Raw genomic sequence first — 13,594 nt, 5'->3', positions numbered from 1 at the left:
AAATGCTGGAAGGCCCAGTTTCTGATCTGTCATCTAAGCATGTTTCCATTAAATATGTTTTTAAAATAATTAACATAATTCAATTAATGAATTGTGAAATTTTTTTTCTGTTCCCATATCAGTAGAAATCAAGGTATTTCATCTTTTTAATTGCTCCTCCCATTTACTAAGTTAATAATAAGTTAAATAAAACAGAAATTAAGGAATGCATTTGGTGAGATTCTAGTTTCAAGAGTCACTACAAACTTCTCTAGCTAAGAGGAGCTGAAGATAGTACAGTCTGCTCCCATTTTACATATGCACAATTTAAAACATTTATATTTACACATTGGATGGCAGTCAACAACTGATTTTATGAAAAGTAAGGGAAAGGTTCTTATTTTGAGCAGTGAAAAACAAGTCCAGAAACGGCTAATGTTGTATAACAGGAGGGGGAGTGGGGATGGGAGGGGAACAAAAAAACATAAGGCCACCAAAAGCCGGTTCTGGCCAAGTGAGCTGTATCCAAAATTTTTTGGTTGTTACACCAGTCCCTTTACCTGACATCTAGTCTTACAGATTCCATACTTATAAATACAACTTTTTCACCATCAGAACAATGTTTACTTTTATGACAAAAACTTGGGAGTCAGCCTAAGCCAGAAAGCCGGAAACAACATCCTACAACTCAAAAGACTGTAGACCTACCCATGCTACCAGTGACACAGCAGGTGTTCCTGCCTTACCTCCGGAAAGTTTTTATGAATTGTGGTGCAAGATCTGCAAACCCCATGGGGAAGTAGGTCATAGGTTAATGGAATAATTGTAATAATTTTAGGTCTGAGTCTTTTTACCAGATCTGGAATGTTTTCTCACATTCTTCAGGCCGGAGTCTTAGTTCCAGGCTCGGGGAAATTCCTGGACTTACTGTTTTGGGAGGAGGAGGAGAAAGACAAACAAAACTGGGTGGGGAAAGACTGCACGGAACTGGGTACATAATTACCGCCAGTCTGTAATGGGAGCTGAGAGAAAGAAGAGCAAAACAAAACAAAATAAAACTTTGCCTTTACTTCTCAGAGACCAGGTAAAGCCAGGGAGTGAGTTTTGCCTTGCAGGGAGTGGAGGAAGTCTTTCCATGCTAGCTCCTCCTTCCCCACCACAGTCCCGCGAGCTTAGCTGTGGTTGCCTCCCTCCTGTTTTTTGTTTCGAGCAAAGTGGCCAAAGTAGCTGCTACCAATGTGTACTTTAGGAGAGAAGCAAGTGCCAGTCTTGCTGCAGCTATTATTCCTCTGGACCACTCAGGCTCTGGCTCAGGCTCCAACTCCTTTTATCTTACCCCTGAAAGTCTCTCCAATAAAGCTAAATGGAAATTTGCCTCGGCCACCCCCAGTAACTGTATCGGGAGCAGCACCATTTGGGAATGACTCCGGGGGACGTCTGCGGCATGTGGGTGCTGAGGGGTTGGCTTTAGCACTAGACCCAGCGAAAGGATTGGTCAACTTCTTACCCATGATAGATAATTTGCAAGGAGATGCTGGTCTGGGCTACTATCTGGAGATGCTTATTGGGACCCCGCCACAAAAGGTAAGTGGACATTCACTTTCATCATTCTTATTACTTACCTCTACTCTTGCTACTCGCTTTTTTCATTCAGTTTCCAAACAATTTTGGGGGAGCAATGTATTTAGGCCATTCTGCATAATTGATCATTTGGGTATGAAAGTACTTATCTCCCCGTTGCGCAGGGATTTTGCACCCTTTAGCTCCTTTCAGTTATGACTCAAAAAGTTTTGTTGATCTAAAGAAGAAAATTTGAGAGCTGAATTGCAGGAATCTGAAATAAAAGTACTGTACAATTTTTAGCTAAGAATTTTATGTTTTTATGTAAATTTTGTTTTATATTTCATGTAAAATGTAATATATTTTATATATTTAGAGAATATATGAAGTATTTTGTAAAATTCTGTGTATTTCCCTCCTTCCCCACACCCAATTCCCTACTCTTTTACTCCCCAAATGTATAAATATATTTTAAAATTATTTCCCAAATACATGTAAAAAAATTAACAATCTAACAAAAATTTAGTTCTGAATTCTCTGAATTCTCTCCCTCCCTTCTGCTTTTTCTCCTCTTTGAGAAGGCAATTTGCTTTCAATTGTAAGAGTGAAGTCCAACAAAACCCTTTCTCTTAATAGCCATGTTGCAAATAAACACACACAAACAAGAAAAATGAAATGAAAAATGATCCTTGTCTTGGCTCAGAGTGCATCACTTCTTTCTCTGGAAGTAAATAGTATTTTTCATCATGGATCCTTTGGAATTGTCATGAATTCTTGTCTTGATCAAAAGTAGCTAAGTCATTCACAACTGTGAATCTACTGATCCTAACAATATTGCTATTATTGTGTACATAGTGGTTCTGCCCACTTCTTTTTACAGCACTTCCTTTGAGACTTCCCAAAGATTTCTGAAACTATTTTCTTTATCATTTCTTATCACACAGTAATATTTCCATCATAATAATACACCACAACTCCAATTAATGGGTATCCTCTCAATTTCCAATGCTTTGCCATCCTAAAAGAACTGTTATAAATATTTTTGTTCACAGAAGTCCTTTCCCTTTTTCTTCACTCTCTTTGGGGTTATTACTGTGTTTAAAAAAAAAAAAAAAGTATATGCCCTTTGGGCAGAGTTCCAAATTGTGTTTTTTTTTTATTTAATTTTTTTTTTAAATTTATGGTTGGTTGTTGACCTTTGTTCTCTAAGAGGGCCAAAATAATCTCACTATATTAGTGTCCAGTTACATTGCCTTGCACTGTGGCTGATCAGACCAGTATGAGCTAGAAATGCTCTCTGCCATAGGTCAGACACAAATAGCTTGACATTTGGGGTGGTTTCTCTAACTTTGTGCATCTTGCTTTTCGTACTAATTTATGGAATAAAATAAGCATCTCCATAAAATAGTATAATACTAAAAAGATGATTGCTCATGAAATAGCAAATCTATGTATAACTTGTCATTCTTTTTAAATATATAACAAAATTATCAAGTAAATTGCAAATCTATGTACAACTTGCTATTCTTTTTAAATATATAACAAAATTATCAATTAATTTTTTCTTCCTTCCCTCAGCCCCTCTGCAGAGACATAGCCACCATCAGACACAAATAGATATGTAAAATATCCATCAGACACAAATAGATATGTAAAATTATTCTATATGTTCTTCTATTTATTATATGTTGCTGGATGCATATAGTGTCTTTATACATTCTTTATAGCTAATTTAGTTATCTATAATAGTCAAAGTAACTTACTTGCAGTCGGTCTTAAAACAATATTGTTGTTACTGTATATAATGTTCTCTTGGTTCTGCTCATTTTGCTTTTCATTATTTCATACAAATTTTCCAAGAGAGCTGTTAGAAAAATTTTAGAACATGTAGGGGTTTTTTTCCCCTTTTTCCATAATTTTGGAAACAGACCTAGAAGTGGTATAACTGGGTCAAAGGGTATATAGGTACTTTAATTAGTTTGCTGGCTCTCTGAGCCTACTTCCAGAGTGCTCTCTCAAATAGTCAGATCAATTCACAATTCCAACAATGAATCAATGTTCCATTTTTTCCATATCCTCTCCAAGGTTTTTTGCTTTCTCTTTCAAATATTTTAGTCAATCTAATAAGAGTAAAATAGCATCTCAAGATTGTTTTAATTTGCATTTAATAATGATGTAGAACATTTTTTCACATGATTATAAATTATTTTGATTCCTTCATTGGAAAACTGCGTTTTCATATCCTTTGACCATTTATCAACTAGAGAATGACTCATATTCTTATAGATTTGACAAAGTTCTTTAAATATTTGAGACAGGAGACCTTTATCTAATTTCACACAATTTCCATTTCAATTTCCCAAAATTACTTTTCTGCAGTTCAACTTCTTATCTATCAAAACATCCCTTTTTTTCTAATACATATATCAATCTTATGTCTTATTTAAGCCACATTTATAACAAAAGAAATCTCTGTATTCCCTTATGGTAGATATCTTTCATGAAACAATTCTAGGTCTTTCAACCACTGATCCTTGATTATTCTAAGTAGAATGAATGGTCTAGTTTAAAAGTAAACGTAGTCATTGATCCATAAGGGCTGCGACACCAAAGAATGTTTCACATCCCCCATGCCTGGAATATTTCAGTAGCCTATTAATGGATTTGTCAGCCTCCATTCCAATCCATCCTCCATTCAATCACCGATGAGATTTTCCTAAAGTATATATCTGGCCATATCAAGAAACTCCAGTGGCTCCCTAGTGCCTCCAAAATCAAATACAAAATGATCTTCAAAACCCTTCATATCCTAGCCCCCTCTCCTATCTTTTTAGGTTTTATTATCTTTTATGTTTTATTTTCAGTCAAGTATACAGTGACATTATATAATACAGTGATACTTGCTTCCTGGCTGTTCTATGAGTCACACCTTATATCTCAGCTCTGAGCATTTTTTTCTGGCTGCTTTCCCAGGCCTACCTTTTGTTGATCATTTCCTATTTATCTTGTATTATATTTTTTATCTTGTTTTATAGCTATTTGTTTGCATGTTGTCTCCCCCATTAAATTATAAGTTAGAAAGCAAGCGCTATCTTTTGCCTCTTTTTGTATCCTCAGTACATAGAACAAAGACTGGCTTACAGTAAGTATGTCATAAATATTTATGATTAATTCTACCAATTGAATACCAATTTGCTCCACAAATCAGAACAAAATAAAAACAAAACCATTCATTCATTTATTCATTCATTCATTCATTCAAGAACAAATTTCATTTGACCATTTAAAAAAAATACATCTCATGCCATATTCTTGAGGCCTGCACCTCTCTGTCAAGTGGTGGGTAACATATTTTATCCTTAGTACTTAGGTTATTGATCAAAGGTCCTAATTCTTTTAAAGTTGTTTGTCTTTATCATATTGTTATCAATGTATAAATTATTCTGCTTCTGGTCATTTCATTCTGCATCAGTTCATATGATTTTCTCTGTTTTTTCTAACCCCATGTTGTTCATTACATACAATGCAATATATCCCATCATATTTATATGCCATGACTTTTTCAGCCATTCATCCAACTGATGGGCATACCTGGTATCTCAAAAAAGAGATATTTTTATATGTCTTGGATTAGAATTGTTTTCCTCAGGATTAATCCCACCGTTAAGCTTCCTACTAATTCTCCCTTTTCCCATTTCCTTCCCATTTCCCATGTTAAGTGAAATAAAACTTTGTATTCACGTTTGTGTGTGTATGTATATTATAGCCTTCTTTGAGCAATTTGAATGAGCGAAAGCTCTCACAAGCTTTCTTCATGTTTGTATAAATGTCAACTTGCAAAAGCTGATTATGTGAGGTAATTGTTCCTAACTTTCTTTTCCCTTCCTTTCACCATTGTATTTTTCTTCCACTTCTTTCCATTTTCCTCATAAAATAGTCAATATATAAAAACCCCTCTCAGATGTGTCTAATTAGATTCCTTTTATGATTTTCATGATGATAGAGTTCAGTGAGAATGTATGTATCATCTCTCATGTTAGAATATAAGAAGTTTTACTTTTTTTATGTTTCCTTTAAGTGCTGTATTTGAATTTCAAAGTTTTTACACAGCTCTGGTCTTTTCATTAGGAATGCTTGGGAATCCAATTTCATTAAAGATCTATTTTTCCCCTTTAGTATTATATTCAGTTTTGCTGATTAAGTTATTCTTGATTGTAAACTTATATCCTTTGGCTTCTGCAATATATTACAAACTCTTTGTAAATTTTATGTAATCCTCAGTACTTAAATTCATTCTGTCTGGTTGCAGTATTTTTTCTTTGACCTAAAAGGGTTTGGATTTTGGTATAATGTTCCTGAAATTTTTATTGTTGTGATTTTAAGAATATATTCCATGGATTCTTAAAATTTTCACTTTGTCCTCTGCTTCTAAAAACTCTGAGTAGTTTTCTTTGAAGATATTTGAGAAGGAAAAAAAAAAAATTAGACTCTTGCTTGATCATAGCATTCAAGTAGTCTAGTAATCCTTAACTTTTTCCCCTGTTTATTCTGTTTTCCAGGGCAACTGTTTTAGCTATGAAATAACTTAAGTTTTCTTTATTTTTTAAATCTTTTGATTTTGTTTTTAATATTTTCTGGTCTCATTGGAATCATTACTTCCTCTTGGGTCTATTCTGATTATCAGGGAGTTTGTTTCTTGGGTAAAGTTTTCTACTTTTAATGCCAGTTCTTGCAATTTCTAATTCTTCCTTTCATAGAAATCATTTCTTTTACAATCTTTTTCTTAAGAAGTCTCATTTCACCCTTTGCAGATGATATGATGTTATACTTAGAGAACCCCAGAGATTCTAATAAAAAGTTATTAGAAATAATTCACAACTTTAGCAAAGTTGCAGGATGCAAAATAAATCCACATAGATTCTCAGCATTTTTATACATCACCAAGAAAATCCAACAGCAAGAGATACAAAGAGAAATTCCATTCAAAACAAATGTCGAGAGTATAAAATATTTGGGAATCCATCTACCAAAGAAAAGTCAGGAATTACATGAGCAAAATTACAAAACACTTGCCACAAAAATAAAGTCATATTTAAATAATTGGAAAGACATTCAGTGCTTGTGGATAGGCTGAGCGAATATAATGAAGATGACAATACTCCCCAAACTAATTTATTTATTTAGTGCTATACCAATCAGACTCCCAAGAAACTATTTTAGTGACCTAGAAAAAATAACAACAAAATTCATATGGAAGAATAAAAGGTCGAGAATTTCAAGGGAATTAATGAAAAGTCAGATGAAGATGGTCTAGGTATACCTGATCTAAAGCTATATTATAAAGCAGCAGTCACCAAAACCATTTGGTACTGGCTAAGAAATAGACCAGTCAATCAGTGGAACAGATTAGGTTCATAGGGCAAAATAGCTTACAACATAGCAATCTAGTGTTTGACAAATCCAAAGATTCCAACATTTGGGATAAAAATTCATTATTTGAAAAAAACTTGGGAAAACTGGAAATTAGTATGTCAGAAATTAGATATGGATCCACACTTAACACCATATACCAAGTTAAGATCAAAATGGGTCCATGATTTAGGCATAAAGAATGAGATCATAAATAGATTAGGATAGTTTACTTCTCAGACTTGTGGAGGAAGAAGGAATTTATGACCAAAGGAGAACTATAGATCATTATTGATCACAAAATAGAAGATTTTGATTACATCAAATTAAAAAGCTTTTGTACAAACAAAACTAATGTAAACAAGATTAGAAGGGAATTAACAAACTGGTAAAATATTTTTACAGTTAAAGGTTCTGATAAAGGCCTCATTTCCATAATATATAGAGAACTGACTCTAATTTATAAGAAATCAAACCATTCTCCAATTGATAAATGGTCAAAAGATATGAACAATTTTCAGATGATGAAATTGAAACTATTTCTACTCATATGAAAGAGTGTTCCAAATCACTATTGATCAGAGAAATGCAAATTAAGACAACTCTGAGATACCACTACATACCTGTCAGATTGGCTAAGATGACAGGAACAAATAATGATGAATGTTGGAGGGGATGTGGGAAAACTGGGACAATAATACATTGTTGGTGGAGTTGTGAAAGAATCTGGCCATTTTGGAGAGCAATTTGGAACTATGCCCCAAAAGTTATCAAACTGTGCATACCCTTTGATCCAGCAGTGCTACTACTGGGCTTATATCCCAAGAAAATACTAAAGGGAAAGGGACCTGTATGTGCCAAAATGTTTGTGGCAGCCTTTTTGTAGTGGCTAGAAACTGGAAAATGAACGGATGTCCATCAATTGGAGAAGGGTTATGTAAATTATGGTATATGAATGTTATGGAATATCATTGCTCTGTAAGAAATGACCAGCAGGATGAATACAGAGAGTTTTGGAGAGACTTACATGAACTGATGCTGAGTGAAATGAGCAGAACCAGAAGATCACTATACACTTCAACAACAACACTGTATGAAGATATATTCTGATGGAAGTGGGTATCTTCAACATAAAGAAGATCCAACTCACTTCCAGTTGATCAGTGATGGACAGAAACAGCTACACGAAGAGAAGGAACTGGGAAGTGAATGTAAATTGTTAGCACTACTGTCAATCTACCCAGGTTACTTATACCTTCGGAATCCAATTCTTAACATGCAACAAGAAAATTGGATTTACACACATATATTCTATCTAGGTTATACTGTAACACATGTAATATGTATGGGATTGCCTGTCATCTAGGGGAGGAAGTAGAGGGAGGAAGGGGAAAATTTGGAAAAATGAATACAAGGGATAATGTTTAAAAAAAAAATACTCGTGCATATGTACTGTCAAAAAAAATTTATAATTATAAAATTAATAAAATAAAAAGAAGAAGAAGAATTCTCATTTCACTGACAGAAACACTTTAAAGTCTTCTTTTTTTCTTCCAACAATTCTAGTTTAATTGTTTCCAAACTGTTTTCTTTTAGGCTTTGTGTGTAGATATTTTGGAGTTGTTCTCTTCTCCTAGATTTATGTCTTGAATATCCATACTACCATGATAGTTTTTTATGATGGAATTTTTTAAAATTACTTATTTTTTTCCTGCCTCCTCTCTAATATTGCACTTGATATCAGGATTGTGCTCTATCCTCTTTTGGAGAGAAGTGGTCCTTGTGTTGCTTTCTTGGGGTATTAACTCTTGTATTATTTCAGGATCTCTGAGATATCTCAGGCTTGAAATCTGCAAGCTTTCAGTGCTCTCACAGGAGTGGGTCCATGGGGAAATCTTATTGCTGTGCCACTGTCCTCTCAGCCCCCAATAAGCTCTGCAAGTTCTTGGCCTGGACTTAGATTTGAGCAAGGGTAGACTGTTGCTGCTAGCTCCTGCCACCCAACTACAAATATCTGCTGTTTCAGAGCTAATGAAATAAACTTTCCGTTTGTCTGGAATGTATGCTGTGATTATTTCTCTGCAGTCTTCAGAGCCATCAGCTGCTACTTGCTTCTGAACCCACAGTTCCCACATATACATACATAACCTGTCCAGGGTGGGAAGTAGTCCTAGTCCTATTCAATCTGAATTGGATTTGTAACCTGGAACTAGATAGTAGGCAACAAAGCTGCCAGTTGGCATCTGTTTCCAAGTTGCCAAGGTGCTTTGGTATGTATATTAGCGTCACTGTGAATCTTGGGCCTCTGTTTATTCTGATACATGACAATAATCCACAGGTAATGAGCTTTTAGACACTGATGCTATGCCTACTATGATAAACAGATGACTCAGTGTGACTTTATCTTGAATTTCCCTATTGGGATTAAGTCTGGTACAATTTCTAGATCTTTCTTACGAGTTTGGGGATAGAGATCATGATATTGCTTCCTGCTACTGGAGTGTCATGTTGACTTCATGCACATTTCAGTTACATTTCTAATCCATGTTTATTCCTCCCTCAAAAATATGACTTTTATCCTGAGGAAAACTCTAACTTAGGTCTGTGATATGGGAAAGACTATTAATATCTACCTATATTTATTTCTAGCATTTTTGGTGGATTTATATTTCAGGTTAATTCTAATACTATCTATTTAGATATTTCTCTCTTAATTACATTTACTTGATTCTATATTCTCTCTACCTCTGTGAGTAGTTTTGTTAGAAATTTCCAATCATTCTTTGAAACTACTATTCTACTAGGAATTTTGGTAATGTATAGAAAATGAATAAAATTTTTAAAAAATAAAATTTCTTCATATGTTTAGGTAAATTCTCATAGTTCTCTGTATTTAAATATTATTTCATAAGACATCCTTGATATTTTATTTCTTAGTTGAGAGGACTTAGCTTTGTGTGTTTCTGTCCACACTACTAAGCGCCAATGCTATAAATGTCACATCTGTGTTATTTATATTAGTCTTCACATTTATAATTCTTAAGCATAGTAAATCAACAAATTAAATATTCAAATAACCAAAGTCATTTTAGAAGTTCTGATATTTTTTTAAATTTTTTATTTATTTATGCTAGTAAATAACTGTGAGACCTGCAGATTCAAGAAATCCCAAATAGAAAATCACTCTGTTTGTCCCTGCCAATGCAAAGTCACCCCACAAAATGACAGATGAATCCATACAATGTAACATCTGGGTGGTATGCCTGATATGTATTCCCACAAAGGTAACCCTTCCACATAAGTAAATCTTTGAATATATTAACATTTTCCCTCATCTTGACAAAGGGAGTCCCAAAACTCTTTCTCTTTCTTTCTCTCTTACTTTGGGAATGAGCCATGAGGTAGAGCACTTGAGAAGTTCCTTCAAGGAGACTTTCTTCTTGAATCCTGCCACTGTAAAGACCCCACCTGCCTGCCCAAGGACAAACAGCTTTGTTCTATTATCTAGGTGGGGCTGGTTGAGTTCTGAGCTGAAGAATTCCAACCCTATTCAAATGAAGATTTTCTATTCAATAACAGCTCAAACTTCACCCACCAGCTTCATCAGGAGGGGGAGCAGGCCTGGGCTTGTAGCCAAAGTCTTCTATTATAAAAAGGGCAATTTTAAACCAATCCTTGCAGAGGAGCTAATATGCCATACCAAGGAAAACTCTCTCTTCTGGGCATATTAGCAAACTCTGCCTGCTGAACCAGCATTACCCTCTCTTTATCCTCACCTATTTCCCTAATGAGACTTTATATCTCTCTGCGGAATTTCTCCACTAGAAACTTTACTCTACTGTCAGGACCTTTCCATTAAGAGATTCAGCCTTTCTATTCATGCATAGGAAAGGCTGACTTCCCAATGCCTATAATAAAGCTCTTTTTATCAGTCTAGCTTTTCAGGTTCATAAATTCCTTTACAAAGGACCTCTGTGCCTTCAGAAGGGGATTCCCAAAACTCCCCTACCCATGTCCAGAATCCCAATGGAGAGCCAAACCTCCTCATTTGCTTCCCTGAACCCCAAACCTGCCACTAACCTTATCATTTAACTCCTTCACCACCAGGAACCCTAAAATCATTTTAGTTCCCTGAATCTAATCTCATCAATCTCTCCATCCCCAAAATAATATATGTTCCTTTCATCAGTATAAAAATTCTTATTACACTGAATTTACAGGAAAAATATTCCTAGATAATTCCTAAAAATTAGAAATTGTTGCAGGACAGGTGTGAATTTTTTCATTTAATGTTTTCTACTTGAACTTTTTTTTCCCCATAGCATTAAATGTCACTTTAATTTCAATATATTGTTGTTAGTCTCTTGGATCAATCTCTTGAATCACAGAAAGGGACAAATCCAAGGAAGTAAAGCAATATTATCTCTAAAACAAATCAAATTAGAAAATGGATTTTAGAAATACTTCCTGTACTGCCAAATTTACTTTGGGTAACAGTACAATAGTACTGATGACTCAGCTGTTTACCAGAAGGGAACCATTTGCCTTTACAATAGTAGTATTGTTTCTAAAACTCCACCTCCATGCCAATGCTGACATTCTTGAAATGGTAATTCTCTTCCAGCTTAAGGATAGGAGAAAATTTTAATTGTAACAATAGTAGTAATTCTTCTGCATAGTTGAAGCAGAGTTTTTTAGGATCTGTATGAATGTCTTTATATATGCTAAATAGGATCTTGTATATTTGTCTTGGCTTGATAGTTAGGACATTGTAATTATCATCCTCTTTGACCTGAGATAGAAACATATGAAGATATCCCAGACAGTCTATTCTGCTTTTTTTATAATTTGAAATATATATATAAGTATATTCATCTTTTCATATTTTCCATGGGCATTTCAAAATTTCTTTGTGTTTTTGAAGTATCTATTGCATCATCAATGCAATATGTTCTTTTTAAAAAATTATTGAAACATTTAAAAACATGGAAGTGATGAGAGGAAGCTATAGAATGCACACTTCAAAGAAAACTATAGCAGAAGACATTTAAAAACATGGATGTGATAAGAGGAAGTTATAGAATGCATACTTCAAAGAAAACTATAACAAAAGATATGATAACTTCATTTATTTATTTATTTATTTATTTATTTATTTATTTATTTATTTATTTATTTATTTATTTATTTATTTATTTATTTATTTATTTATTGCTGAAGCAATTGGGGTTAAGTGACTTGCCCATAGTCACACAGCTAGGAAGTTTTAAGTGTCTGAGGCCAGACTTGAACTCAGGTCCTCCTGACTTCAAGGCTGTTACTTTATCCACTGTGCTGCCTAGCTGCCCTGATATGAGAACTTTTAACAGTGAAATATCAAATTTTTATTTCAGGGGACTGATGGTGAAACAGGTTTCCTTTCTCTTAGTAGAGAGATTGTGGAATATTTGCATGAATATGACATTATTATCAGAGGTGGCCAATTATTTAGTTTTACTTGTCCATACCTCTTAATTTATTGTAAGAGAGTGTACATTGAAAGGAGGAGAGTCAATAAGGAGTAATAGTGATGTAAAAATGTTTAAAATAGTTTTATAAGATATATACACTTAAATTAAAATGTCTTGAAAATGAAAGTATATTGGATTTGAGTTCAAATCAATGCTTTATCCTGCTTAATAGTTATTTAAATAAGTCATTACTACTATCTGTATTTCAGTGTTTTTTTAATCTAAACTGAGAAAATCAGACAAGATGATATGTAGCTTCTAATTTTCTAATAGTTTTTTTTAACCCAAGTGTCCCACAAATTCAAGTTAAATGAAGAATTTCAAATTAGAATTTGGAGCATTATGAGGATTCAGATATTGACATTTTATACAGTATGAAATTTCTATTGCTGGTTTGAGACACTGGAAAATTGAACTGTTTTCCTTCAGAATTTGGAGTGAATAGAGGAATGAGATATACTTTGTCATATTTGTTCCTTGATAAATGTCATTAAATGACCATTTCCTTAAACTTATTAACCTGTTAGGTGCAAAACGCATAAAGGTATGTGTGCAGCAGTAATAGATATTTATTCTGTTAGTCATGAGGGTATTTTTGAAGGCTGGGAATGACTTAAACCCATTATGACAGAACTGATAACCTCTAATAAGCAATATCTTCCCATGTGATTAATTTGTAGCATAAAGAAGCATAAGTAAAATGAGTATTTTTGTAAGGCATCAGGAAAGTAACCAGTAAATGAAAAGAGACAGAAAATGAATAGAAGAATGTTTGAAGGAACATGTCCCAGAAGGAGACAGGATGGGTTGGGATTAGATCAGTAGTTCATGTATAAAAGGATTGGCCATAATTAGAAAGGCTATAGCTTTTTCAGAAATTGAAGCAAAAAAGTAGAGGATTGGAGATGATGTAAAGTCAAAATTTTGAAGGACAGAAAGTTGTCTCAGCATAAGTGTTTCAGGAAAGGAGGAAAGAAAAGTTTAGGTTAAGGTGAGAATGAAGAAATGTTCATAAGGAATGAGATAGAGGGAGAGAAGGAAGAATAAAAAGTTATAATTAGAAAGAAAAACATAAGAAGTTTTGATAATGGAGATAGATGATGAAATAAAGGACATGACACATCCATGGGGATAAC

The 13,594-nt window shown here is 33.9% G+C and overlaps 1 protein-coding gene across 1 annotated transcript in view; it reads left to right on the top strand.

Annotated features, from left to right (window-relative positions):
• The first annotated feature begins 933 nt into the window (after positions 1–933).
• The window catches only part of BACE2 (beta-secretase 2), a 77,094-nt gene continuing 64,433 nt past the window's right edge, over positions 934–13,594 (top strand). The window contains exon 1 of the mRNA XM_074300488.1: positions 934–1,563. Within this exon, the coding sequence (XP_074156589.1) occupies positions 1,216–1,563 (348 nt within the window). The 5' untranslated portion in view covers positions 934–1,215. The remainder of the gene's footprint in view (positions 1,564–13,594) is intronic.

This window comes from Sminthopsis crassicaudata, chromosome 3 (assembly GCF_048593235.1).
Source record: "Sminthopsis crassicaudata isolate SCR6 chromosome 3, ASM4859323v1, whole genome shotgun sequence".
Classification (NCBI taxonomy): Eukaryota; Metazoa; Chordata; class Mammalia; order Dasyuromorphia; family Dasyuridae; genus Sminthopsis; species Sminthopsis crassicaudata.
The sequence above is the reverse complement of the archived record's forward strand: the minus strand, read 5'-3'. Positions and strand labels throughout refer to the sequence as shown.